Source organism: Rhinatrema bivittatum, chromosome 2 (genome assembly GCF_901001135.1).
Source record: "Rhinatrema bivittatum chromosome 2, aRhiBiv1.1, whole genome shotgun sequence".
NCBI lineage: Eukaryota > Metazoa > Chordata > Amphibia > Gymnophiona > Rhinatrematidae > Rhinatrema > Rhinatrema bivittatum.
Window position 1 is genome coordinate 137,702,114 of NC_042616.1, and position 26,008 is coordinate 137,728,121.

Genomic DNA, 26,008 nt, shown 5'->3' on the forward strand with positions numbered 1-26,008 from the left:
CCCTGCCAAAAGAACTTGCAATCTAAGTAGGTATCTGAGGTAATAGGAGATAAAGAGCCAGGAGTACTAAATTTTTTTCCATAAACATAAAGGGAAAAAGCATTTCGTATATCTGGCCCTAGAGTCAGGGGTAGAAAAAGATAATGCAGCCAGGTGACTTGGTTCCCTCACCAAACAGTTGTTGAGGCAGGGGAAGTCAATGGAGTCATAACCCAGTGGTGGTGTTTGCCAAAGAAAGGAATCAAACACTACCACTCAGACATGAATACACTGACTTCCCCTGCCTGTTTTTCCTCAATAACTGTTAAGGGCTTATATTTAAATAGATAGAGGAATTCAGTGGAGTCATGACCCTACAATGGTGATAGATTGTGGCTAAGCAGGCCTAGGAACTCAGTGGAGTCATGACCCTACAGTGGTGGTTGGTAAAAAGGAGGCAGAGAAACTCAGCAGAGTCATGACCTGCAGTAGTGCTTTAGGCTAAGCAGGCAGAGGAACTTAGTGGAGTCATGACCTGCAGTGGTACTTGGAGCTAAGCAGACAGAGGAACTTAGTGGATTCACAATCCTGCAGTGGTGATTGATTGGGAAAAGGTAGGCAGAGGAACTCAGTGCAGTCAGGACCCTATGACATTGTTTGTGGAGAGGCAGGAAGAGAATATCAGTAGAGCCATGATCTTGCAGTGGTGCTTGGGTTCAGCTGCCTGAGGAACTCAGTAGAGTTATACCCCAGTGGTGGTGCTTGGAACATGGCTGGCAGAATTAGGATGTGTCAGACCCCTCTGGTGGTGATATGGATATGACAGTAGAAGGCTGCTGCTAGATGTACTGTCAGACCCTGTAGTATCAGGGCCCAGTGTTGTTGTTGGGGATGTGTTAGGAGGAAGAAGACTGAGTTAGGCCCCAGTGTTGCTGTTGGGACATATCAGGAGGAAGCAGTAGGCATGAAACTACAGTGCTGTTGTTGGTGATATGTCAGAAGGAAGCAGGAGGAGGGAAATCCTGGTGGTGGTAAAAAGAGCAAGGCAGGCAGAAGGTGTCAGTGCATGTTGACCCAGTGATGGTGAAAAGAGCACGGCAGGAAGACGATGTCAGTGTATGTTGGCTCTAGTGGTATATTTATAGAAACGGCAGGAGGAAGCAGGATGTGAGTGGCCCAATTGATAGTGCTTTGGATAAAGCAGGACTCAGTATTCATTGTATTCTGGCCCTCAGACTAGCATCTCAGGTCTGGGAGGCAGCAACAGTTTGTTTGCAGGCATGTGGCCCAACTGATAGTGTTGGGACACAGCAGGATTCTGCATTGTGTTTGTTGTGGTTCTCAGAATGGCATTGTGAGATAGTACCCTTGTGTTCCCCTATTTATCTGTGCAGGACCAGCCTATATGCTTGGTTCACCTGAGGAGAGTATACTCTGTGGGCAGAATCCTGCGGAACAGGCAGAGCTCAGAAAGTGTAACCAGAGACTGGGGAATAAGAGCAGGGATCCAGGTGGGGATAACTAGACCAGGCCGAGGTCTCCAGGTGGAAAGCAGCTCCTGTAATGTAACACTGTCCAAATATTGACCTGAGATGAAGCTGAACTATGAGTACTGAGGGAGGCAGTAGTGAACTATAAGTAAAGAAAGGACACTGTTCTGAAAGGAAGACAGTCTACTGTTGTGCATGTATGAAGTTGTAATAAAGATATACTGTTTTAAGAAAGGCTGAAGTCAGATTAGTTTGTCTCCTTGCCTGTGGGAATCACTGCTCGTTTCCACATATGATGACATGCATGGGATTTTTTCTAAAGTTTTACACAGAGAAAAAAACACAGCCTCCAAGAAAGTGTCTGGTGTACAGAAAAATTGTGAAGAGGACATGTAGTTCTAAACATAGTACAGAACATAGGGGGCTTAGCTCTAAAATAAAGTACAGAGTGTAGGGTTGCACAGAGCATGGTGTGCTCAGAACCTGCATTGAAGAAAAAGAACCAAAGTTTAACCGTTTCAGATAGAGAGGAAACTGTGAGTGAGCCTGGTTGCAGGGACAGCCATGAAGTGGTAGGTTTATACCAGCTAACAGGAGAAGCCCAGCTGGAGGTAGATAGAGAATTAAACTGATTTAGTTATTGCAGGTTATGCAGACTTTTTCTTTTACTTTTTTTGCCTTGAAAAAAGAAAAGAGGAAGGAACTCTGGTGTAGCAAGATTGTGCTGAGAAAGGTGTGGCTCTGAAAAAGTAGTCAGTTGGCTGGAAGGAAAGAACAGCATATATTTATTTGTAGTGGGAGTTCCCCAAGAGTCAGGTCAGAGGGAGGACCTGAGGCTCGAGGTTTGGCAGCTGGAGAGAACAGCCAGGGTAATCAAGCAAGGGAACCCACTTCCAAGAGCCCAGGACAGGCAAAAGAATGATGCCTAGACTAGCTGGACAAGGGATACCAACAGCTCATGGAGAAACTGGATAAGTGACTGGCAGTGAGCTAAGTCATGGCAACAGTCTGAGATTGGTGCTACAGGTGGTCCTGAGGAAGACCCTCTAGAGTGCCCAAATACTACCAGGGGTCCAGAGACTGCTCCTATGAGAAGCCCCAAGAAGGAGGTAATGAAGAACCCTGAGACAGGGGTCACAGAAAGCTCTGAAAAGGGCAACACAGACTCCCCAGGAGAAGGCAGTATTGAGAAGATGGAAGTTGGCACTACAGGAGGTCTCAAGGAAGAACCTGTAGGGTGCTCAAACACTACTGGGATTTCAGATACAGCTCTCATAAGAAGCCCAGAGAGAGAGGAAATAGAAAGGCAAGTGAGAGATGCCGCAGACATCCCAGAGGGAGACGCTATGGAGAACCCTTAGGAAGAGTCCACAGAATCCAGAGGGAAGCACTGTGGAGACTTCAGTAGTAACTGAGGACAAAGAGGAGCCAAGAAGGGGTTCTACAGCAGAGAAATCAGATGCCAGGAAGAGGACATAGCTCGTGATAGAGGAACCATCACTTGTGGTTCCCCAACCAGTCCTAAAAGCTCCATCGTGGTGGAATTTGAAGCCAGAACCAGCAAAGGACTTAGTTAAAAGGCTGGAGGTGTGCACTGCAAGAATGGCACACTAGGTAGTGGTCATGACCCTAAGAGATGAGGGTGAGCATGTCACTAGGTTCCCATTCCCAAGTGTAGCTGGTGGGAAGCCAGAGAAAGGGGAATGGGATGTATTGGACTCTTCTGAATGGGATCCAGAAGAGAGTAGGGATGCTTGGCCCGATGGGTCCAAGCTGAGGGGAGGGGTATATGAGATAGTGCCCCTGGTGTTCCCCTATTTACCTGTGCAGGACCAGGTTAGATGCCTGGTTCACCTTACATCCACTGAGGAGAGTATGCTCTGTGGGTGTGATACTGTGGGACAAATGGAGCTCTGAGGACATAACCAGAAACTGGAAAATAAGAGCTGGGATCCAGGTGGGGATAACCAGACCAGGACTAGGTCTCCAGAAGGAATGCAGCTCCTATAACAAAACACTGTCCAATCTCTGGGCTGAGATAAAGCATAACTGTAAGTAAAGAGAATACACAATTCTGAAGGGAAGACAGTAGGGATGTGAATCGTGTCCTCGATCGTCTTAACGATCGATTTCGGCTGGGAGGGGGAGGGAATCGTATTGTTGCCGTTTGGGGGGGTAAAATATCGTGAAAAATCGTGAAAATCGTTAAAAAAATCGAAAAATCGAAAAATCGAAAAACCGGCACATTAAAACCCCCTAAAACCCACCCCCGACCCTTTAAATTAAATCCCCCACCCCCAAATAACTTAAATAACCTGCGGGTCCAGCGGCGGTCCGGAACGGCAGCGGTCCGGAACGGGCTCCTGCTCCTGCATCTTGTCGTCTTCGGCCGGCGCCATTTTCCAAAATGGCGCCGAAAAATGGCGGCGGCCATAGACGAAAAAGATTGGACGGCAGGAGGTCCTTCCGGACCCCCGCTGGACTTTTGGCAAGTCTCGTGGGGGTCAGGAGGCCCCCCACAAGCTGGCCAAAAGTTCCTGGAGGTCCAGCGGGGGTCAGGGAGCGATTTCCCGCCGCGAATCGTTTTCGTACGGAAAATGGCGCCGGCAGGAGATCGACTGCAGGAGGTCGTTCAGCGAGGCGCCGGAACCCTCGCTGAACGACCTCCTGCAGTCGATCTCCTGCCGGCGCCATTTTCCGTACGAAAACGATTCGCGGCGGGAAATCGCTCCCTGACCCCCGCTGGACCTCCAGGAACTTTTGGCCAGCTTGTGGGGGGCCTCCTGACCCCCACGAGACTTGCCAAAAGTCCAGCGGGGGTCCGGAAGGACCTCCTGCCGTCCAATCTTTTTCGTCTATGGCCGCCGCCATTTTTCGGCGCCATTTTGGAAAATGGCGCCGGCCGAAGACGACAAGATGCAGGAGCAGGAGCCCGTTCCGGACCGCTGCCGTTCCGGACCGCCGCTGGACCCGCAGGTTATTTAAGTTATTTGGGGGGGGTTCGGGAGGGTGGGGGATTTAATTTAAAGGGTCGGGGGTGGGTTTTAGGGGGTTTTAGTGTGCCGGCTCACGATTCTAACGATTTATAACGATAAATCGTTAGAATCTGTATTGTATTGTGTTCCATAACGGTTTAAGACGATATTAAAATTATCGGACGATAATTTTAATCGTCCTAAAACGATTCACATCCCTAGAAGACAGTCCACTGTTGTGCATATGTGAAGCTGTAATAAAGAGATACTGTTTTAAGAAAGGCTGGCGTCAGACTAATTTGTCTCCAGGCCTGTGGGAATCATCACTTGGTCCCACAGGCATCTTGAGCCTGGATGGTAGCAGCAGTGTGTTTGGGGAAAGTGGCTCAACTAAAAGTACTGGGGACACAGGACTAGTATTCGGTGTGCTGTGGCCCTCGGAATGGCATCTCAGGCCTTGGAGGTAGCAGCAGTGTGTTAGTGGGATTGTGGTCTAACTGACAGTGAATGCTGGATGTAATCCCCTTTGCTGGTATTTGAGGCACAGCAGACAGACAGGAGCAGCTACAAGACCTTCAAATTGATTTCATCCATCTTGTCACTCGCATGGCAAATCTGGAAACCCAAGCAAAGGCAGTTTAATTTTATGGAACACTAGCTTTTCCATCATGTGTGGTGACAGCCTTGAACAATGAGGGCTCATGAAGTCCCCTCTCATCGAAAACACTTTTTTACTAGGCACACTTAGTGGACAAGAGAGATAGCGCTTAGCAACTCTCACTAGGTCTGGCCAGATGCTGGACTTGTGGGACCAATATGCTAGGACAACTGTGTCCATGTCCTCGATAGTGCCTGCAAGATAGCCTATCATAGAAATTTGAACAACTGTTTCTTTTGCTTGTGTCAGACATGTGTCTTTCTTCCCAGCTGCTTTCATGATCACCTAGGATAGAAGTGAGGATTGTTACAGGGCAACCTTCCTTTGATGTTTTATAGTAGAGTTGAGAGTGCTAGGTGTCGATGGCCGGGTGCTGCTCTGACTTGCACTACTGTCTGACCTGCCCAATAATGGTGTTCCCTACTCTGCTACATCCCTCTTCTGGTGCTCTGTTTGGCAGACCTCCTCTGTCAGTAGGTTCATTGTTGGCCTGCAGGGCAAGTTTCCCTTTCACATGCGGATCACAAAATGTAGTGTGCATGTATGTGAGGTTTCTGGTTAGAGGTCATAGTCTCTCTGTCACCTGCTTTTCTAAGGACTCTAGATGGTGCAGTACTTCAGCTCTCATCCCTCTTCCTGTTGAAAGCCCTCCAACATTTCTAACAGGATATTTACTATGGGGATGACATCTCCCAAGATGGCACTTCTGGTACTCAGCTCCTCTGTAGCATCCTTAAAGAGATTCAGTATTTTCACAAGCTGTCCTATGATTGCCCAATCATGATGCCCTAGGGCACAAGGTGTCGCTGTCCCTTTTTTAGAACACTCTACTAAGAAGCCATCCATACCCCTGAATCCCTCCCACCTAGAGGGTCTGGATGGGATACTTCAACACTATTTAGCCCAGCCATTTTAAGACACATTGGGATCCATTTGAGGAAGCCTTTAAACAGTAAGGATGTTTCAGTTTTACACTTTGGTGAGGCCACCCAGCTTCACCCAAATGGAGTTTCTGTTAGAAGTGACATCTCATTGTGCACTCCCTGCAAGAGTGTCCCTCTCCTACTAAGTTGGAGATAGATTTTTAAGCCTGATACCCTGTTGGGACGAAAAGGCTCTCTACAGGGGATCAAAGACCTGTGAGCCTACTCTGAATCCTAGGTGGGCAAGCCCCAATGATGGATCCTGTTGTGAGAGACAGTTAAGGCAGAAGATATATATAAATACCTACAGTACCTGAATGTAAACCGATGTGATATCTCAGATTGAATGTCAGTATATAAAAATAATAAATAAAATAAAAAATAAAATAAAATAAAAATAAATAAAAAAATATCCAATTTAACCAGAGCCTGATCCTATCTGTTCATTACAGCCTCTCACCTCATAAGAAGCACCTATATTATATACCAGCTTTTCTCCACGTATGCCCGCTTTCCTAGCCACCCACCACTGCCCCACACTACTTAATACATTGATAAATGACTTGTAAATAGTTCCTTCACTATCTGCTTCATCTGCTTTATATTTCAGCTTTAGTTCTAGGTTAATTTACTAATTCCTCTATCCTTTCAAACTTGCATATTACATTTGCATCTCCAAGTTGTTGCTCCCTGTTTTATGTAACTGATTTCTCTGTTCCCCTTGTTCGATGTAAACCGGCATGATGTCTCTGATGAATGTCGGTAAAGAAAAACCTTAAATAAATAAATAAATAAATAAATAAAATAAATATACACACTGGGAACCTCATAATATAATCTGAGCCACAAGCAACAGTTTACGCCCATAAACAGAATTCCCCCAAGGGATTAATAGTTAATCATGGGATGGAATTTGCCAGTCAGAAAAGCCCCTGAAGATATAAATTAGTTATGTGCCCTGGAAGGAGTAATTGCTTCTAAATAGGGGTTACACCTAGATTTAAAAGACACCAAATAAATAATTGAAAAACTCAAATTGAAAAACATACCTACTCATTAATTAGCTTTTAAACTTTAGCAAATTAATAAAATTAAGAAACAGATAGAAGTCCATCAGTGAGTTGGGGGCTATCCAGTCTTTTGCACTCAGTGTCTAAATGGATGATTATCTACCTGTTGGTGAGGGATCTGCAATTGGACCAGAGCTTTCTAATATATTTATAAATGATCTGAAAAGGGGTACGACAATTGAGGTGATTAAATTTGAAGATGACACAAAATTATTCAGAGTAGTTAAATCACAAGCAGATTGTGATAAATTACAGGAGGGGCTTGCAAGACTGGAAGATTGGGCATCCATATGGCAAATGAAATATAATGTGGACAACTGCAAGGTGATACAAATAGGGAAAAATAACCCTTGCTGTAGTTACACGATGTTAGGTTCCATATTAGGAGTTAGTACCCAGGAAAATGATTTAGCGCCATAGTTGATATTATATTAAAATTGTCAGCTCAGTGAACTGTAGAGGTCAAAAAAGCAAATAAAATATTAGGAATGAATAGGAAGGGAATGGCAAATAAAATGGAGGATGTCATAATGCCTCTGTATTGCTCTATGTTGAGACTGCACCTTCAATATTGTATGCAACTCTGGTTGCTGCATCTCAAAAAAGATATAGTTACACTGGGGAAACTACAGAGAAGGGCAACCAAAATGATAAAGGGCATGGAGCAACTCCCCTATGAGGAAAGGCTAAAGAGGTTAGGGCTGTTCAGCTTGGAAAAGAGACTACTGAGGCGTAATATGATAGAGGTCTACAAAATCATGAAAGAATTTGAACGGGTAAATGTGAATCAGTTATATTCTCTTTCAGATAATACAAGGACTAGAGGGCACTCAATGAAGTTAACAAGTAGCAGATTTAAAACAAATCAGAGAACAATCTTTTTCATTCAACACACAATTAAGCTCTGGAATTCATTACAAGAGGATGTGGTTAAGGCAGTTAGTGTAGCTGGGTTTAAAAAAGGTTTGGATAAGTTCCTGGAGGAGAAGTCCATAAACTGCTATTGATCAATGGGGAGTAGCCACTGCTTGTTGCCAGCATTAGCAGCATGGGATTTATTTAATGTTTGGGTAAATGCAAGATTATTGTGACTTAGACTGACCACTGTTGGAAACAGGATACTAGGGATGTGCAGCAGGGACGGATTCGTCCCATTCGGTATTCGTATTCGTGGGGAGACAAATCCGTTGCATCCATTCTCGGGGGACCCTGATCCGTTCATTAGTTACGTATGTATTTGTTTCCCAAAAAAAACCTCATCCCAACCCTTTAAATTTAATTAACTAAAAGCCCCACCTCCTGACCCCCCAAGACTTACCAAAAGTCCCTGGTGGTCCAGCAGGGGTCCTAGCGCGATCTCCTGCACTCAGGCTGTCGACTGCTGGTATTCAAAATGGTGCCGATAGCCTTTGCCCTCAATATGTCACAGGGGCTACCGGTGCCATTGGTCGAGGGATCAATCAGGGTGCGCCGCGGAGCTAGGACCCGCCCTTGGCCCTACATGAGTCCGGGTGGTGGGCGTGGCTAACATGGCCGAGGAAGCCGAGCCTCAGCGTGAGGGCTGGCGTGCAGTGGAAGGCCCGGCGACCACCGCCGTGCGACGCCGGGGCCTGGCAGGACTGGCAACTACCACGAGGGAGGTCGTCCCGGGACCCGCTGTGGAACCATGAAGGTGAGCAGGCCCACACACGGGATGGCCGCGGGCGGGGCGCGTAACATTAATACTCTGGCAGCAGCTTTCTGTAATACCTGAAGCGGTCGTATTGTAGAGAGTGGGAGCCTTAGAAATAGGGAATTACAATAATCAATATTCGAAAAAATCAGAGTCTGGAGGACTGCCCTAAAATCATTTATGTCTAGTAAAGGTTTCAGTCTTCGTAACGTAAGCAGTTTATAATAGCCATCTCTTAATTTGATGGATAAGTATTTTTTCAGGTTAAGTTCAGAGTCTAAAAGTATCCCCAGGTCTTTTACAACCAGGGTGGGTTGTATTTTAATATTATTCTCGAATAAAAGAGGGGGGATATCCTCATCTCCACATTTCCTCTCTAGAAGCAGTATTTCTGTTTTATCCATATTCATTACAAGTTTCATATGTAAGAGAAGTTGCTATATGGAGTTTAAATAATAAATATACTACAATTATCTCAAGGGTGTCATTAATGGGAACGAGGAACAATATATCATCAGCTTAAATATAAAAATTTAAACCTAGTCCTGCAAGTAAATGACATATTGGCAATAAATATATGTTAAAAAGGGTGGCTGAGAGTGCGGACCCTTGTGGAACTCCGGTATCTAGAGGAATTTTTTTGAGATTGAATTTTTAATTTTCACTTGGAATGAGTGTTTATCCAGGAAGGAATCAAGCCAGTTTAGGACTACATCTTTAATTCCTATTTCCTTCAGGCATTCGAGTAGTACCTTGTGGTCCACCATATCAAATGCCGCAGATAAATCTAGGAATATTAAAATGTAACTTTGCCTGGTATCTTAACCCCTCTGTATTGTATCAGTCATTGCAATTAATAAAGTTTCAGTGCTAAAAATTTTTCTGAAACCGAACTGGTTGGGAAAGAGGATATTATTTGATTCAAGAAAATGTGCAAGTTGATTCTGTATATCTTTTTCAATAAGTTTGGCAATAAACGATAGATTGGAGATTGGGTGATAATTGCATAGTCGAGTAGCATCAAAATTATTATTATTTTTTTAAGAATCAGCTTAATTATTGCATTTTGAGTACCTCTGGGACTTTACCTTCTTTTAAAGAGAGATTAACTATTGGGGTAATAATCCTTGCAATTACGTTTGCAATTGTCTTGAGAGTGGTTACTGGGACAGCATCAATAGGGTGGCTAGCAGGGTTTAACTTTTTGACTAAGGATTCTATCTCTAAGACTGAAGTTGTATTGAAGGTGCTCCAATTCGTACCTTCTTTATGTTTCATTTTTATTTCTTGGCATGGGTTTGGTAAACTATAAACTATTAATTGGTCTATTTTGTTTTTGAAATACAGTGCAATTTCATTGCATTGACTTTCTGATAACAAATTATCTCTTTGGGATGAGAGCTTTGTTAAATTTTTAACTATGGAAAACAAGGTTCTTGGGTTGTACCAAAATATTTGAATTTGTTTCTTGAAAAATTCTTTTTTAGCATTATTGATACTTTTTTTTATAGTTATGTAACACAGAACGATAAATTCCTAAAGGTGTGAGGGTTTTTGTTTTTTCTCCAGGGAGATCGGTTAGTATGGGTTTTTTAATGGGGTTTTAGCACCTAGGTCAGGACAGAAGTTAAGTGAAAGTGCCAATGTGGAGGCCGGTGTTTTGATGCTTTTGTGGATCAGCCAAGAGGCAGATGGAACTGGTAGAGAGAAGGCAACTTCTCGATGAGGCAGAATGGCTGATCTGCATTACACGATCTTGCCAGCAGTCGGAGTCCCATCATTAAGGGGTGAGATACTGCTCTACCCAACTTCACATCAATTTCTGGACCACTCATTATTTTTTTTTTAAAGAAAGCACCCTTAGAATCAATTGCGGGTCTTCACATGCCGATGGGTCTCTGAGCGAGTTTCTGTGCGAATGTCTTCGCAATTTACTACATAGGGCCATGAGCGCGGATTACTGAACATATTATGGCATGTGCGTTTGGTGTATGCGGATTTTGTGTGCTTATCTAATTAGCATATGCAGTCGCAATTACATCCCACGCTGCCGCTTGTTTTTGCTACATGTGCTAAAAAAAAATCTATGCAGAAAAATCAGTGCAGATTTCAGCACGGGTCTTATTACATTGGCCCTTATGCCTGGCTCAGACAATGGTGTAGGGAAGAGAGGATTAGATTCGTTAGGAACTGGGGAAAATTCTGGGGAAGTTGGAGCCTATTCGGATGAAATAAGATTCCACCTTCACTAGAGTGGAACCAGGCTACTGCACTAACATTTAAATGGTAATAGAGCAGCTTTTAAACCAGACCATGGGGAAAGCTGACAATCACTCAGAAGCACATGTTTCAGAGTGATGTCTCTTCCAAGGATACTTGCTAAACAGGGAAGTTAGAATATCTGAGTAGAGAGGTTGTGTTTAAGGCTGACATAGCCCTGACTGACTTAGACAAGACACACCCAGTTGAAAATTCGGGCCCAGCAACACCAGGTGTACAAACCGTGCAATTGCATCGGGCTGCATACCTGGTGGGGCAGTGTTGGGAAAAGTGGTGCTGCCACCAATGGACCCAATCCCACTGGCGGCAGAAGAAGAGGAGGTCCGTGGTGCCGCCAGTGGACCTGATCGCACCAGACCAAGAAGAAAGAGGTCCATGCTGCCAAGAAAAAGCAACGCAGCACCACCGAAATCAACGTGATCAGTGCTGCCTTAGTAAGTGGAGAAGCAGCGTGGCCCCACTAGAATCAGCAGTGTTGCCATCATGGCTCTGCTGTTTTGCCACTCACTAAGGCAGTGCTGACCACGTCATCGATTTTGGCAGGGCCACACTGCTAACGAGGAAGAGGAGCACGGCCTGTAGGAAGTAATCCAATGCTCCATGGCCAGAAGTCATTACCTTGGCCATGGGGGCTGAAGAAGGAGACTCTGCTGCTGCTGTTGCTGTCTGCTAAGTCAAGGGAAGTAAGAGAGAGCGTGTATGTTTATGTATGTGAGAGTGAGAAAGAGCATGTGAGCTTGTGTGTGGAAAAGTGAGAGAGAGCATGTGTGTGGTAGAGGAAGAGAACATGTGTGCTTATGTTTGGGAGAGTGAGAGAGCATATGTGTGTGTATGTATGTGGGGGAGTGAGAGAAAGATTGTGTGTGTATGAGAGGGAGCATATGGTGCACAGCTACCCCAGATACTCTCTGCCTGATAATCCATGACAATTTCATGGCATCTGGAAATCAAAAGTTCCCAAGTATGGAGAGCATGAATTTTTAAAATCCCTTTTAGTTTTATATTTCAGGTGTTATTTGCTGTGTCTGGTTTTTTGAAATATTTTATTGGCGTTTGGGACATTTAAAAAAACTTGTAGATGAGTTTTTAATAATTTGATATTTTATTCATCCGTTTTTAAATAATATTATTAGTATGTTTTTAGTATTATGATTATATATTTATTTTATTTCTTGATTTTATTGTTTGATGTTTGAGTCATTCATACAGGGCTGCAAAAAATCTAGTACAGGCCCTATGTGAATGACTCTAAACTGCCTGTATCATTTGTTAACAAGCAGGCAAGGAGGTTATGAATACAAAGAGAAATGAAAGTATAAATAGAAACCTACTTTAAAATGTTTTTATGCAAATGCCAGAAGTCTGAACAGTAAGATTGGTAACTTAGAATATGGCATTACATGAGGAGATAGACATTATAGGCATTTCAGATATATGGTGGAAGAAGGATAACCAATGGGACACTGTGATACCAGGATACAAATTATATTGATGTGAAGGGTGTACTATATGACAAGAGATCAAACATGATAAAAATCCTGCCAGAAACAAATTGCAGTGTGGAATCTTTATGGATAAACATTCAATAAGGGATGGGTAAGAGTACAGCAGTGGGTGTATACTTCCAGCCTCCTGGCCAAAATGAAGAAACAGACTGTGAAGTACTAGCTGAAATTAAAACAGCAAATAGACTTTGCAGCACTATAATAATGGGAAATTTCAATTACCCTGGTACTGACTGGATCAGTGTCTTATCAGGACATGCTAAAGAGGTTACATTTCTAGATGCCATAAGTGACTGGCTTTATGGAGCAGCTGATAAGAGGGGTAGCTAGTTTAGATCTAGTATTCAGTAGAATGATTGACCTGGTGCAAAGGTGTTTCTGTGGTTGGGCCAATAAACAATTAGGATCATAATGTAATCAAATTTGACATAATCACTGGAAGGATGACATTAAGTAAAATTATTAAAGTAAAATACATTGAATCTTTAAAAAGGGAGACTATGGGCCTTATTTTCCAATATCGCATTGGTAACGCATTAGGGGGCGTTACCAATGCAAATGAGGCTTCTTTCGTGCAGTGGGGAAACATCGTGTGCGGCGATGTTTTCGCCAAAACATTAGCGCCGCACACGATGTTTTCCCACTGCACGATGATTCTTTCATTGCGGTGCACGATAGTTCGAGACAGCCTGTTTCAGGCTCAGAGAGAGAGAGAGAGAGAGAGAGAGAGAGAGAGAGAGAGAGAGAGAGAGAGAGAGAGAGAGAGAGAGAGAGAGAGAGAGAGAGAGACTTACTATAGTGCCTATGCCCTACATAGGTATTTTAACCCCTATAGGAGGGCCACCTACTAACTCGGGGTGGGGATTAGATATGAGCGTCGGGGGTTGGGGGCCACTTTCGCATTCCACATGAGACCTACGGACAGAACAGTGGTCTCTAGTGCAGATTTGCTGGCTGTCGGAGTGAGGACGCTCACTCCAAGAAGTGGTTTGGGCAACGTTCTCTCTACCTAGCTTGATGGACACTCTACCTGGGCAACAACATGCTAGGTGGAGAGAATGTTGGCCAAATATCCGCTTGGAGTGAGCGTCCTCTCTCCGATGGCCAGCAAATCTGCACTAGAGACCACTGTTCAGTCCGTAGGTCTCATGTGGAATGCGAAAGTGGCCCCCAACCCCCGACGCTCATATCTAATCCCCACCCCGAGTTAGTAGGTGGCCCTCCTATAGGGGTTAAAATACCTATGTAGGGCATAGGCACTATAGTAAGTTTCTCTCTCTCTCTCTCTCTCTCTCTCTCTCTCTCTCTCTCTCTCTCTCTCTCTCTCTCTCTCTCTCTCCAGGAGCCTGAAACAGGCTGTCTGGGACTATCGTGGATGGCGGTAATCCTTTTCAGGCCTGTAACGCAGTCCATAACGCGAGGTTGGAGTTGTAGTTATTAGCCGCGATAGCAGCCGCACACGATACACAGGTTCCCGCTTTACATATGCTCCGCCCCGACTCCGCCCCCTGAATACCAAATGACTAATTTGCATTCGCGTTAACGCGATTTGCGAATTTATCGCACGCGGTAAAGTGCTTGGAAAATGAGGCCCTATGATAGAATGAGGTAATTAGTTAAAAAAAAACTAAAAGGAGTTTTTGCAAGGGTTAAAAGTTTGCATAAAGTATGGACATTTTTAAAAATGCCATATTGGAACTGCAGATAAAATGTATTCCATGCATTAAAAAGGCTAAAGGAAGACAAATGACTACCAGCAAGGTTTAATGGTGAGGTAAAGGAAGCAATAATAGCTAATAGAGCATCATTCAAAAAATGGAAATCAGACACAAATAATGAAAATAGGCAAGAGGATAAACACTGGCAATTAGATATAAAACAGTAGTAGTTAGATAGGCAGTAAGGTAAAAACTACTAATAAAAACGTTTTCAAGTACATTCAAAGCAAAAGGCCTGTGAGGGCATCATTTGGGCTGCTAGATGGCCACAGGGGTAAAAGGATGCTGAGGAAGGACAAGGAAGTAATTATTTGCCTCGGTCTTTCCAGAGGAGGATGTTGGGGAAATAACCATACATGAAACATTTTTTAATGATGGAGATTCTGAGCAACTAAAACAAATATCTGTGACAATGGAAAATGTAGTAGATCAGCTTGACAAACTAAAGAGTAACAAATCATTGAGCAAAGATTCCTTTGTGGAGCATGTAGTTCAATGTGTTCAGTTAGCCAATGGTTTTGTTGTCCTGTGATTAATTTATAAAGGATTGATACAAGTTTGTATTCTATTTTGTGTTTAATTATGTATCATGGACTGGCAGGCTGAAGTCAGGGAGCACCCCCAGAGATGGTATAGGGCTGCAGGTCAGGACTGGAGCTGATCTTCTGCCTAACCAATCCCCTCCCCTGCAGGTTGAGCCCTTGGGTTTTGGGAGCCAGTAGGACTTGTTTTCTGTAAAATATTGTGGCACGGTCAAAGCTAAAAACAGGGTGGTGAGACAAGGTAGGCTGGATGAGGCAGGGCAGACTAGATGAGGCAAGGCAGGCTGGATGAGGAAGGGCTGGGGCTTGGACACAGAAAACAGAACACAGGCTGTGGCTAGTCTAGGCAGGGACTGGACAAGGACAGGGCTGGATGAGAACAGGCAACAGGAAACAAGAATGCCCAACAGGGCACAAGGTAGGCTAAATGAACCTTGAAGACCCAAAGGCCACATGGGAAAATAGGAAGGCCCAGGAGGGCACACAGCTTGGCAGGGAGGCCTCAGAGGCTGTAGAACAAGGCCAGAGGACCTGGAAGGATCCAGAGCAAGGCAAGTGGCCAAGAGAGGCCACAGAGCAAGACAAGAAACAAAGTTAAGCCGCAAGGCAAGGCAGAGAAACAAGGGAAGAGAGGCCAGTTCAGAGAGTCAGGGTGATTCAATGAAGAGGCCCTGAGGCACAGGACAGGCTGGGATAACTAGAGCTGAGATTTGGGCACTTTGTAATCAGTGAGGAAGTAACTGGGAAGGTAGTGAGCAAGGTTCGCTGAGGACCTTTTGGAGAGGGAAGGTTGTACAGCAGGTAAAACCTTGGCACGAGGAGGTTGCATAGCAGGCAAAAGCATGGCAATACCCCCCTTTAAGACCCCCTCCTCCTGGATCCCATTTGCCATGGGTGCTATGGTCACTAGGTACTGGAGTAACATCTCACCGGAGCTGAACTACTAGGTTGGGGTCTGTCCGAGCTTGAGGTGCAGTCAGAGTCTTTTGGGTGCTGAAGTGCTGACTCAGAAACTCTGGGGCTGAGGTGTTGGCACAATGCTTTGCTAATGCTGAAGCACAGAATCAGGAACTCTGGGGTGCCGAAGCTCTGAATCAGGTTCTCTGGGACACTGAAGCACTGGATCAGGTTCTCTGGGTTGCTGAAGTGCTAAATCAGGTTCACTGTCTGAGGCAATGAAGCGCTGAATCAGGTTATCTGTGGTGCTAAAGCACCGAATCAGGTTCTTTGGGGTGCTGAAGCACTGAATTAACATCTCTTGAGTGCTGATGTAAATGACCAGAATCTCTCTGGCACTAGGAGAGCAGAGAAGCTGGACAGGACTGCTCCTCCAGGAGTGGATCAGCTGGACTGGAAGAGGTAAAGCAGGCTGGACAAGGCAAGGCCTGAGGCAAAAGGAAAAGGGCAAGGCCTAGGAAACCGACAAGGGACTGGACTGGGCAGTGCAAGATAGAACAAGGACTTGATAGGGGCAGGACTGGCCAAGAACAGGATTTAGACAAAGACTGGACGATGACTAAACTAGACAGAACAGGCAACAATAAACAGGAAAGTCCAATAGGGCACAAGGCTGGCTAGGAGACCCTAGGAGGCCCGGAGGCCATATGATATGGTAGGAAAGCCCAAGAGGGCTCTGAGCATGGCAGGTAGGCCTGGCAGGCTAAGGAGCAAGGCCAGAAGGCCTGGAAGGGCTCAAAGCAAGGCAAGAGGCCAAGAGAGGCCACAGAGCAAGGTAAGAGGCCAAAAAAAGGCCACTAGGTAAGGCAGGCCAAGGCAGAATAATAAATTAAGGTTGGCCAGGTCAGAGAGCTGAGGTGACTCAATGAAGAGGCACTGAGGGATTAAACAGGCTGAGTTAGGTAGGGCTGGGGCACAAGGTGATCAGGAAAGTGGGAGTAGAACTTGCTGAGGATCCCTGATGAGTATACCTTCTAACTTAGCCAGATAAGTTATATCTAGCTAAGTTACTTAAATGGTCAGCTTTAAATACTGACCTCAGAATGGGAGCACAGTCTTAGTAAATCAGACCCTAAAACTGCAGTTTTATGGACTGATTCATGGATGTAAACAATATTCCCTTTTTCTCTCTCTTATATTAATCTAGGAACATAAGTCTACTTTGTACTAAATGCCTGGAGCTATTTCTCCAAAATCAGAACTAACAGTCATTTACTTCTAATATTCTCATTTGCACTTAAAGAAAAAAATTATTAAACAGTTGGCTAAATCATATCATGCATATATTGTATTTGTAATGCAATACCACTAGCATCATAAATAAATCTACATTTTACCACATCTAGCCCTCAGATTTTGATTTAATTAATTATTTGACTTTCCAAATCTGAACTCAAGGCAAGTCGAAAATTATGCATAGCTGAATTTTCTCTGACCCAGAGGGTTTATAATTTAAGTTGTATCTGAGGCAATAGAGCATGAAGTGACTTGCCCTTGGTAGTTAGAAGCATTAATGGAAGAAGTAGGATTTGAATCCTCCTTTTCCTGATTCTCTAACTGCTGTTCTAATCCCTAGGCTACTCCCATACTCCACAGGCTTATTAGAAGGTAAGGATCCTCTAATATTAAATACTAAACCTGCACATGAAATAAAGGTGGAAGGTAAAAACTGAAGGGCTTCTCTTCTGGACAATGGCCAAAACGCAGTAGGGTCTTTCTCAACAGAGAAGCTTAGGGTGAATTTGGGAACCTAATGCTGTCCATCTCTGACATAGGCTCTCCTAATAGAGGCTAAAGGACTGAATCCAATAGCATCTTTGCCTGCAATACCCGTTCTTCTAAATTACTGTTGCGTCCGTCAGTCACAGACGGTTGCGACTGCTCTGCCTTAACTCTTTTTCTCCCCTTTCACTCTCTTTGGGCAAGATGGCTGTCTCCGGTGCCACATGCCGAGGGCCTCGGTGTTTCGAGACCAGCATAGGTGTCCCCATCTACCATGCTCACTCCCGTGGCCTCCTAGGGTGCGAGCGCGCACATCTCTGATGCTCAAATACACGTCATGGCGGGAACCTTGGGGGTGGCCCCACCGCATGACGTCAGTACCTCCAGGTATATCCAGCCTCCGCTTCCACTATCAATTTGAGTTAGCAAAGACTTCGCTTCGCTACTCTGACTGCTCTAAGCTGCATGCTTAGACACCACTTTCATGCTAAGGGCCTCACTCCAGCAGAAGCTCTAGACACCCACTCCTCAGGGGTCTCTTGCTTCCAACTTCCCTTCGGGGTCCTCACTAACCAAGACAACCACTCCTCGGGGGTCTTTTCTCTCTATTCATTTTCAGGATATTGAACCATTGGGTAATCGCTCCTCGAGGGCCCATCTACTTCATATCCTGCACCACGGACCTTCAGTCCCACCATTCTACCATCAGGAAGATGCCTTCACTCTGTGAGTACCTCTATGATCTGGCACTCCAACTCCACCTACCAGCCGCAGCATTACCCTCACTACTGGCTCCTGCCTATCATGAACATCCGAGTGAGACTATACTTCTGAGCCTGTGGAGCGTATTGTCACTTCGTGGATCAGTGACTTACCTTCCTGCTTCACCATCTATTTACAGCAGTACAATAAAGACTCTATCCATTCTGTGTCTGCTATCTGTATCAGCCTATCGCAGTGGTTCCCCACGGGGCTCCTCCCCGTTGGCGGAGTCATCTCCATTGTGACCAAGGGTCCACAGTGCCTCAAACACAACAATTATAGGACTTATTGACATCTCTCCTGACAGGGAAATGGTCTGGACTCATTGGGGATTTCCCTTTGAACCTACAACCTATTGACAACCTATGTAAGCTACTGACTGAACCCAGGGGTTACCTACAACTTAGAATCTGGGGTTATGTTATACTCTGACCTCAGGAGCCATCCAGAAAGGTGTTCCTACAGATGTGTTCCGACGTAGACGGGAGTTGGACAATTGAGCTGATACGCCTGCAAAAGTAAGAAAGAAAGTGCATCAACATACATATTTAAGTGTTTGGGTATTTCTCACTGTGCTTTCTTTCAAAATGGATTACATATTCAAGAGAAGAGATATACCAAATAACAATTGGTGCTGAAGATCTAAAGCAGTGAGAGAAAAGGAAAGAAGGGACAAAGACACACAAAATAGTCAGCTTAAAGGCCACAGGATAAAAAGGTGAAAGAGAAAAAATATTGGAAAACAACAGATTTATCCTGCAGAAATATGTATCTGAGATATGCTACCATCTTATTTTATTTTTTTATTTATTTAGAGATTTTTTTATTTTTTTTTATATACCATGGCACGTTCAGAACATCACCTTGGTTTACAATGAACCATAAGTCAGCAACAAGCTTTACAATAAAAAAACGTATAGAGCAATTTTTTAGAACTTATGTAACAAGCATCTTGAAGCCTAAGAGAAATACTGTGTTAACTTTTACCTCAGTGGCAAATAAAAAAAGGATCTCCTGAACACTGTAAAACTTTAGGACTAGATTTATCTAAATTTGGGACTCAGAAAAATTTCCAGAAGAAAAATATTCAATTACTTTGGCAAATAAAATCATTAATAACATTCCATGTTAAACATTGCTCCTCAAAGGACCTATATCTTGAAAAACATCATCTAAACTCCCAAAATCCCTTTGTAGACCAGTCCCAGCTCTGAATTGTGTAAACCTCACAATACCCTTATTTTCCGTTTTCTAATAGTATTGATCTCCTGGTGAAGAACTGAGCTGAAGGACAAAGAGCATGATCTGACTATGATGTCAACTCAGACTAAGGGAAGCTTAAATGTACAAGAAAAGAAACAAATACCAAACCCTTAAGAACATCGGGCCCTGCCCTCACTCCCATTCAAGCAGCACTGCACAGAATGATGGACCAATGCCTTTAGAAACAACATGTTTCAGCAGTCCACAATCATGACGCTTTAAACATAGAAACAGAGAAAAATGATGGCAGAAAAAGATATGGCCTATCTAGTCTGCCCATCCACACCAAATGGGCTCAGCTCTAAATCCCTACCACTCCTTCAGAGATCCTCTGTGCTTGTCCCATGCATTCCTGAATTCAGATATGGTTCTTATCTCCATCACCAGCACTAGGAGGCTGTTCCATGCAGCCATCATCCCATTTGTAAAGAAATAGTTTTCTTAGATTACTCCTGATTCTATCCCCACTTACCCTCATTCCATAACCCTTGATTCAGAGCCTCCTTTCCTTTGAAAGAGGCTTGCCTCATATGCAGTGATTCTTTGGAGGTATTTAAATGTCTTTATCCTATCTCTCCTAACCCACTTTTTCTCCAGGGTAGACATGTTTATATCTTTAAGTTTGTCCCTGTAGGATTTATGAAGAAGACTATTGATCATTTTAGTTGCTGCCCTCTGGATAGATTCCATCCTGTTTACATACTTTTGAAGGTGCGGTCTCCAGAATTGTACACAGTATTCCAAATGAGGTCTCACCAGGGTTTTATACAGGGACAATATCACCTCCTTTTTTCTGGTGACCTTTCTAATGCACCTAAGCATCTTTCTGACTTTTGCCATCTCCCTATGTATCTGTTTGACTACCTTAAAATCATCAGATACAATCACCCCCAGATCCCACTCTTGTTTTGTATCATGCATAGAAGAAATTCACGCCATACAGCAGCATTCCTTTGAGTTTTTGCATCCTAAATACATGACCCTGCACTTTTTAGCATTAAATTTTAGCTGCCAGACTCTAGACCATTCCTCAAGCTTTACTAGATCACTCCTCATGTTTTTCACACCTTCTTGGGTATCTTTCCTGTGGCATATTTTGGTATCATCAGTAAAAAAGACATCTGCTTTATAATTGTCATTTTTAGGATGATAAAAAAGGGGACAATTAAATTAAAATAATAATAAAATGAAAGATAGATGTACTATTGCTAATATAAAGTTATAGCAAGTTGGGCTGTTTTTTGCATACTGTGACACATATCCTCTGGGAGTGAAAATCGCAAAGAAAGATAGGTCGCATCTACCCATTGGAAATCATCAGAGACAACCAGTAAATTAGCCAAGATATACCTTATCCCATATATCTACAGTATTGGCCCAAAAATGAGCCTGATTTTCAAAGCCATTTACATATATAAAACATTTTTATTGTAAATAGTCTTTATAAAATTGCCAGGAGCTCAGTGCATGTAAAATTAAATGCACAACCTGATTTCATCCATACTTTTATGCGCACTAGTGGCAGGAGTTCCTGGAGAGAGTGGTGGGTTGGAGTTGGTACTTATGCCCATGAAGGCCAATATTCAGCTGGCTGTTTAGTGGATAAGTCATTCAGCTAAAGTTAGCCAGATCACTTGTCCAGCATATTTAGTGGGAGAAGCATCCCACTGAATATCCCCAATTAAAGTTATCCAACTAACCATAGCCAAATAACTTTAAACATAACCAGATATTCTTTTGAATATCGCTGTTAATGTATAAAGGCATTCGACTATGGTTAGCCGTATAACTTTAGACTTAACCGGCTATATTCAAAAGAATATAGCCGGTTACATTATGTTCCTGTTTATAAAAAAACCCAAAAAACCTCACATTGAGGGCTTACAGGTCCTAACCTGCCCCCCGCCTCCCTCCCACCTGAGTTACAAAGGCCTTATGGGGCCGAACTTGCCACCCTCTCCCCATAACGGCCTATTTCAAGTTGAAAAAAAAATTATTAGGCCTGAGAGTTCCCCCACCCCCTGCTCCTACTTCCCCTTTTATTTTTTTAAGCACATCTTGTAGGCTCCAGATCCTCTTTTAACATCCACCCCAACCGTGATAGTGGGACCCCTCCTGGGAAAGAACATAGCAGCTTGACGAATCTAAGTCAAGATCTGTTTTTAGCCAGAAATCAACATATGTAAACTAAAAAGCAACACTGTTGTGAAACCTTGCCTTTTTTGCTAAATGCCAGCCCTAAACTTTTAACATCTTTCACACATAACCCACTCATTTTTATTTGACCCACCAGTCAGTCATTTTAGATTAGATATTCCTGCAATGCTGCATATTTTCCTCAGTGAAATGAGCATCTAACAAATAACACTGGTAAACAAATTTCTGGGAACATTTTATTTTCTCCACAACCTTCAGTGAAACAGGTAGATTTTAACAAGCTGAACATAAATATGCATTTATTATGTCTATATCACGTACCGTTTGCCAGAAAAGTGTGATATACATTAAGCATTGTTATGTGTCTGTAGCGGCATAAGATATAATAGCAATGTTGGCACCAAAAAACAAAACTAAAAATATTTTGCTGCAGATTTTCGTTTGTAATCACTTCCGACGCTTCACAAATGAGAAGAGTCCAACAATAGTCACCCAGCATGGAGGAGTTCCACTTGCCTTGATACCGTTTCTCCATTTTGACAATGTCTTGATGAAACCTTTCACCATGTTCGTCATTCACAGCACCAAGGTCTTCTGGAAAAAAGTCCAAGTGGGAATGAAGAAAATGTATCTTCAATGACATGTTGCACTTCATCAATTGGTATGCCTGAAGCAGATTTTCAACCTGTTCGACATAGTCTGCTGTCTTATAGTTGCCTAGAAAGTTACAAACGAAATTCTTGAAGGCTGTCCATGCAACATGTTCTGTACCTTGCAGAAGACCATCAAAGTGGCTGTCTTTCATCACAGCTCGGATTTGTGGGCCAACGAAAACACCTTCTTTTATCTTGGTGTCACTTATGCGTGGAAACATTTGCCGCAAAATAATCAAAGGCTTTACTTTGCTTGTTCATTACCTTAACGAAGTTTTTCATCAGCCCAAATTTGATGTGCAAATGTGGAAGAAATATCTTCCTTGGATCCAACAATGGGTCGTGCGCAACATTCTTCTGCCCTGGAACCAACTTCTTGCAGAGAGGCCAGACTTTTCTGACATAATGCGAATCTCTTGTTCGACTGTCCCACTCACAAAGGAACTAACAATACTTTATTTATTTATTTATTTATTTAACATTTTTCTATACCGAACTTCATGACAAGATTCATATCAGACCGGTTTATATAGAACTTAGGGACTAACTAAACATAACCATATAACAGGAAGGCCGAAGCACAGTTACATATAACAGAGAGATAGAACTTGGGGGCTAGAGTAGCCTGGAAATAAAAGGACAGTAAAAAACTAGAGGTTGAGAACATATGTCTATACTGTGGCTGGACCGGGCATCTAGCCAATTGGGCTGAGTCTGATAGAGAGTAATGTTGAAATGTTAGAACTTAAGGGAAGGCTTTGAGGAAAAGCCAAGTCTTGAGTTTTTTTCGGAAGGTTAGCAGGCAGGGTTCCAATCTTAGATCAGTCGGCAGGTTGTTCCAGATGATGGGGCCCGCTGTGGAGAATGCCCGTTCTTTGGTGGAGGTTAGACGTGTGGATTTAGTTGGGGGGGACGTGAAGGGTTCCTTTATGTGCCTCTCTGATGGGTCTTGCAGATGAGTATAGTTTGAATGGGAACTGAAGATCTAGAGGTAGTTGGTTGTGGATGGATTTGTGGGTTATGGTGAGTTCTTTGTGCAAGATTCTGTATTTTATTTGGAGCCAATGCAGGTTTCTAAGTATGGGAGTGATATGAGCTCCCTGGTTGGTGTTGGTTAAGATCCTGGCTGCTGAGTTCTGGAGCATTTGTAACTTGGTGTAACCAAGTTGCAGACCCAGTAGAATTGCAACTACCTTGAGATTACCACACAAATTCCAGTTGTACCTCATGTACTCAATATGGTTCAGCAGTAGCTGCATGTTCTCATGGGTAGATATTGCCGTTGTGCAGCAAAACAGCCTTCAAACTTAAGATTGATTAATCAGAGTTGCCATTCTGTTGGGTCGTGGTCACATCCGAGAGCACAAAACAATCCATTGATGTCACAGCAAAAAGTCAGACTGTCTACTTGGTTGAAATATTTTGTCAAATCTTCATGACTGCTGCAAAATACTGACATTTTTGTATCAGATGATAAAAGATTCCATCCTTGCAGCCTTGACCCAAGCAGCTCTTCGATAAAGCCAAATCTCTGACCAGATCATTCAGCTCTGATTGAGATATTAAATGAGGATCACTGGATGTTGATGGCACAAAGTCAGGATCAGCTGCTGCTTCCATCTGCGACGGTTCGCCATCATCGCCTACCTCCTCATCCTCGTCATCAAGTGTCCACACCTTTGGCGGTTTTGGAACAGGAAAACTGTCATCATACGTAACTGGTTTCATTGCCAATGCAAGGTTAGGGTACTCAATAATCTTCCTGTTCTTTGATGAGTATCCTGACACATTCGTCATGCAGAAGTAACAGTAAGTTATATGATCTTTCTGTTCTCTCCATATCATTGGGATGGCAAATGGCATGGATGGTCGCACACCTTTCAGCCAAGCTCGCAGACTACTGGTGCAAGATGTGCAACATATATGAGTAGTCCATGCTCTGTCCTTGTCACCAATTTTGCACCCGAAGTATAACTCGTATGCCTTCTTAATGAGTGCAGTCATATTCCTTTTCTGTGCTTTCAGAGTAAACTCACCACAGATGTAACAAAACATGTCACAGCTATTACAACATCGGCGTGACATTTTATAAAGTATATGAAATTAAATCCACAAGCTTTAAACTTAACAGTTTTAGCGATATGATTCGCTCATTCACACAGATGTTGCATAGGAGACAACTCATTGCTGCTGCTTATATAAGGCTGCGTCGTCTTGGAAACAAGTTGGAATCTTGCAGCCAAGCTGGGGCTTGCCAAGCAAGTTCTAGCACGATCAGGCAGAGTTTCTTCATGTATTTTTAAAAATGTAGTCTCTGTTACATGTTATGTTGATTATGGCCGTCAAAAATATGACATGAATTTTAAAAATCATAAAAACTACTGTCCAGCAAGAAAATATATGTACATGAGATTATGATTTAAAATTTCACAATTATTGTAACACAAAATTGGTTGTTTCTCAAAAACCTTACGTGATGAATAAATTTCGAAGTAATATCTGTGATCAGCATTAAAACATCTATTTGGAACATCAAAACGCCTGAAGGAAACAAAAACTTGTTTACCAGTGGAATTTAAGAATAATGTAATCTACATTATTTAAGCATTACTGAATTTATGCAGAACTGGGTTTTAGGTGGGTGAGCGGGGAAGTTGCCCAGGGCAGCATGAGCTGAGGGGTGCCCTGGGCACCACCAGCATCACTTAGCCTGTGATGATGGAGAAGATTCTGGGCAGCAGCGCTACACCCTGAAGAGAAGCCTATCGGCAGTGGGGTCAGGTACTGTTCCTACTGCCAAGGCCAGTGCCTCTTCTGTTGTTCCTGTAAGATGCAGTTTAAACATCAGCTGTTTGAACTACAGGGAGCTCTGTAGCATGCACAGTTCAGATAGATGACATACAAGCTGTGCTCCGCAGGAATAATTAAAGAGGCATTGGCCTTAGTGGCTGGGACAGCGTTTTCTTTCTTGAGGGCACCAGTGCTAGGTGGGGTAGACCTGCTGGCTGAAGAAGGTACTCCCTGGGAACACTGGGCTGGCACACAGACCATGCTTTCTTAGTTGAAGAGGATGTGCCCTGGAAATATAGCACAAATAGGAAACCCAAGCCCCTCAAGCCTTATTATAAACAGGGAATGGGGAGGGGAATATGGAACTGGAACTGAAATGGAGTGGAGAATGACAAAATAGAATGGTTTGGAAAGGGGATGGTTTTTATACCAAACAGTGGGGGGAAGGATATAGCCAGATGAACCAAATCAGGGTCAGGGCGAAGGAACGAGATGTGGGAGTCCTTCGGGCAAGGGGTGGGGTGGATGAATGTCAGGTGGCAGCAGACGAAGAGTATGGCCATTGGAAGAGGCCAGACTTGGCGAGGCATAGCAGTAGAAATGTCTCCAGTGTCTACACCTTATTTAAATGGCCCAGCACAAAATAGTGATGTCAGCAGTGGGTAGGGAAAAGAAACAAGGCATGGGAGTCCTTCCGGCAGAGGGTGGGGTAGCCGGAATGTCAGGCGGCAGCAGATGAAGAGTCTGGTCTTTGCAAGAGGCCAGACCTAACAAGGCACAGCAGCAGTAATGCCTTCGGCATCCATGCCTTGTTTACATGGCCTGATACGTGATATTAAGGTCAACAGTGCGTGGGGTGAAGAAACGAGGAGTGGGAGTCCTTCAAGCAGGG

At 43.6% G+C, this 26,008-nt stretch overlaps 1 protein-coding gene across 1 annotated transcript in view; it reads right to left on the bottom strand.

Moving 5' to 3' along the window:
* MYO3A (myosin IIIA) overlaps positions 1-26,008 on the bottom strand; it is a 222,201-nt gene that overhangs the window by 1,676 nt on the left and 194,517 nt on the right. Inside the window, exon 5 of the mRNA XM_029588670.1 lies at positions 18,687-18,763. Coding sequence (XP_029444530.1) covers positions 18,687-18,763 — 77 coding nt within the window. The remainder of the gene's footprint in view (positions 1-18,686; positions 18,764-26,008) is intronic.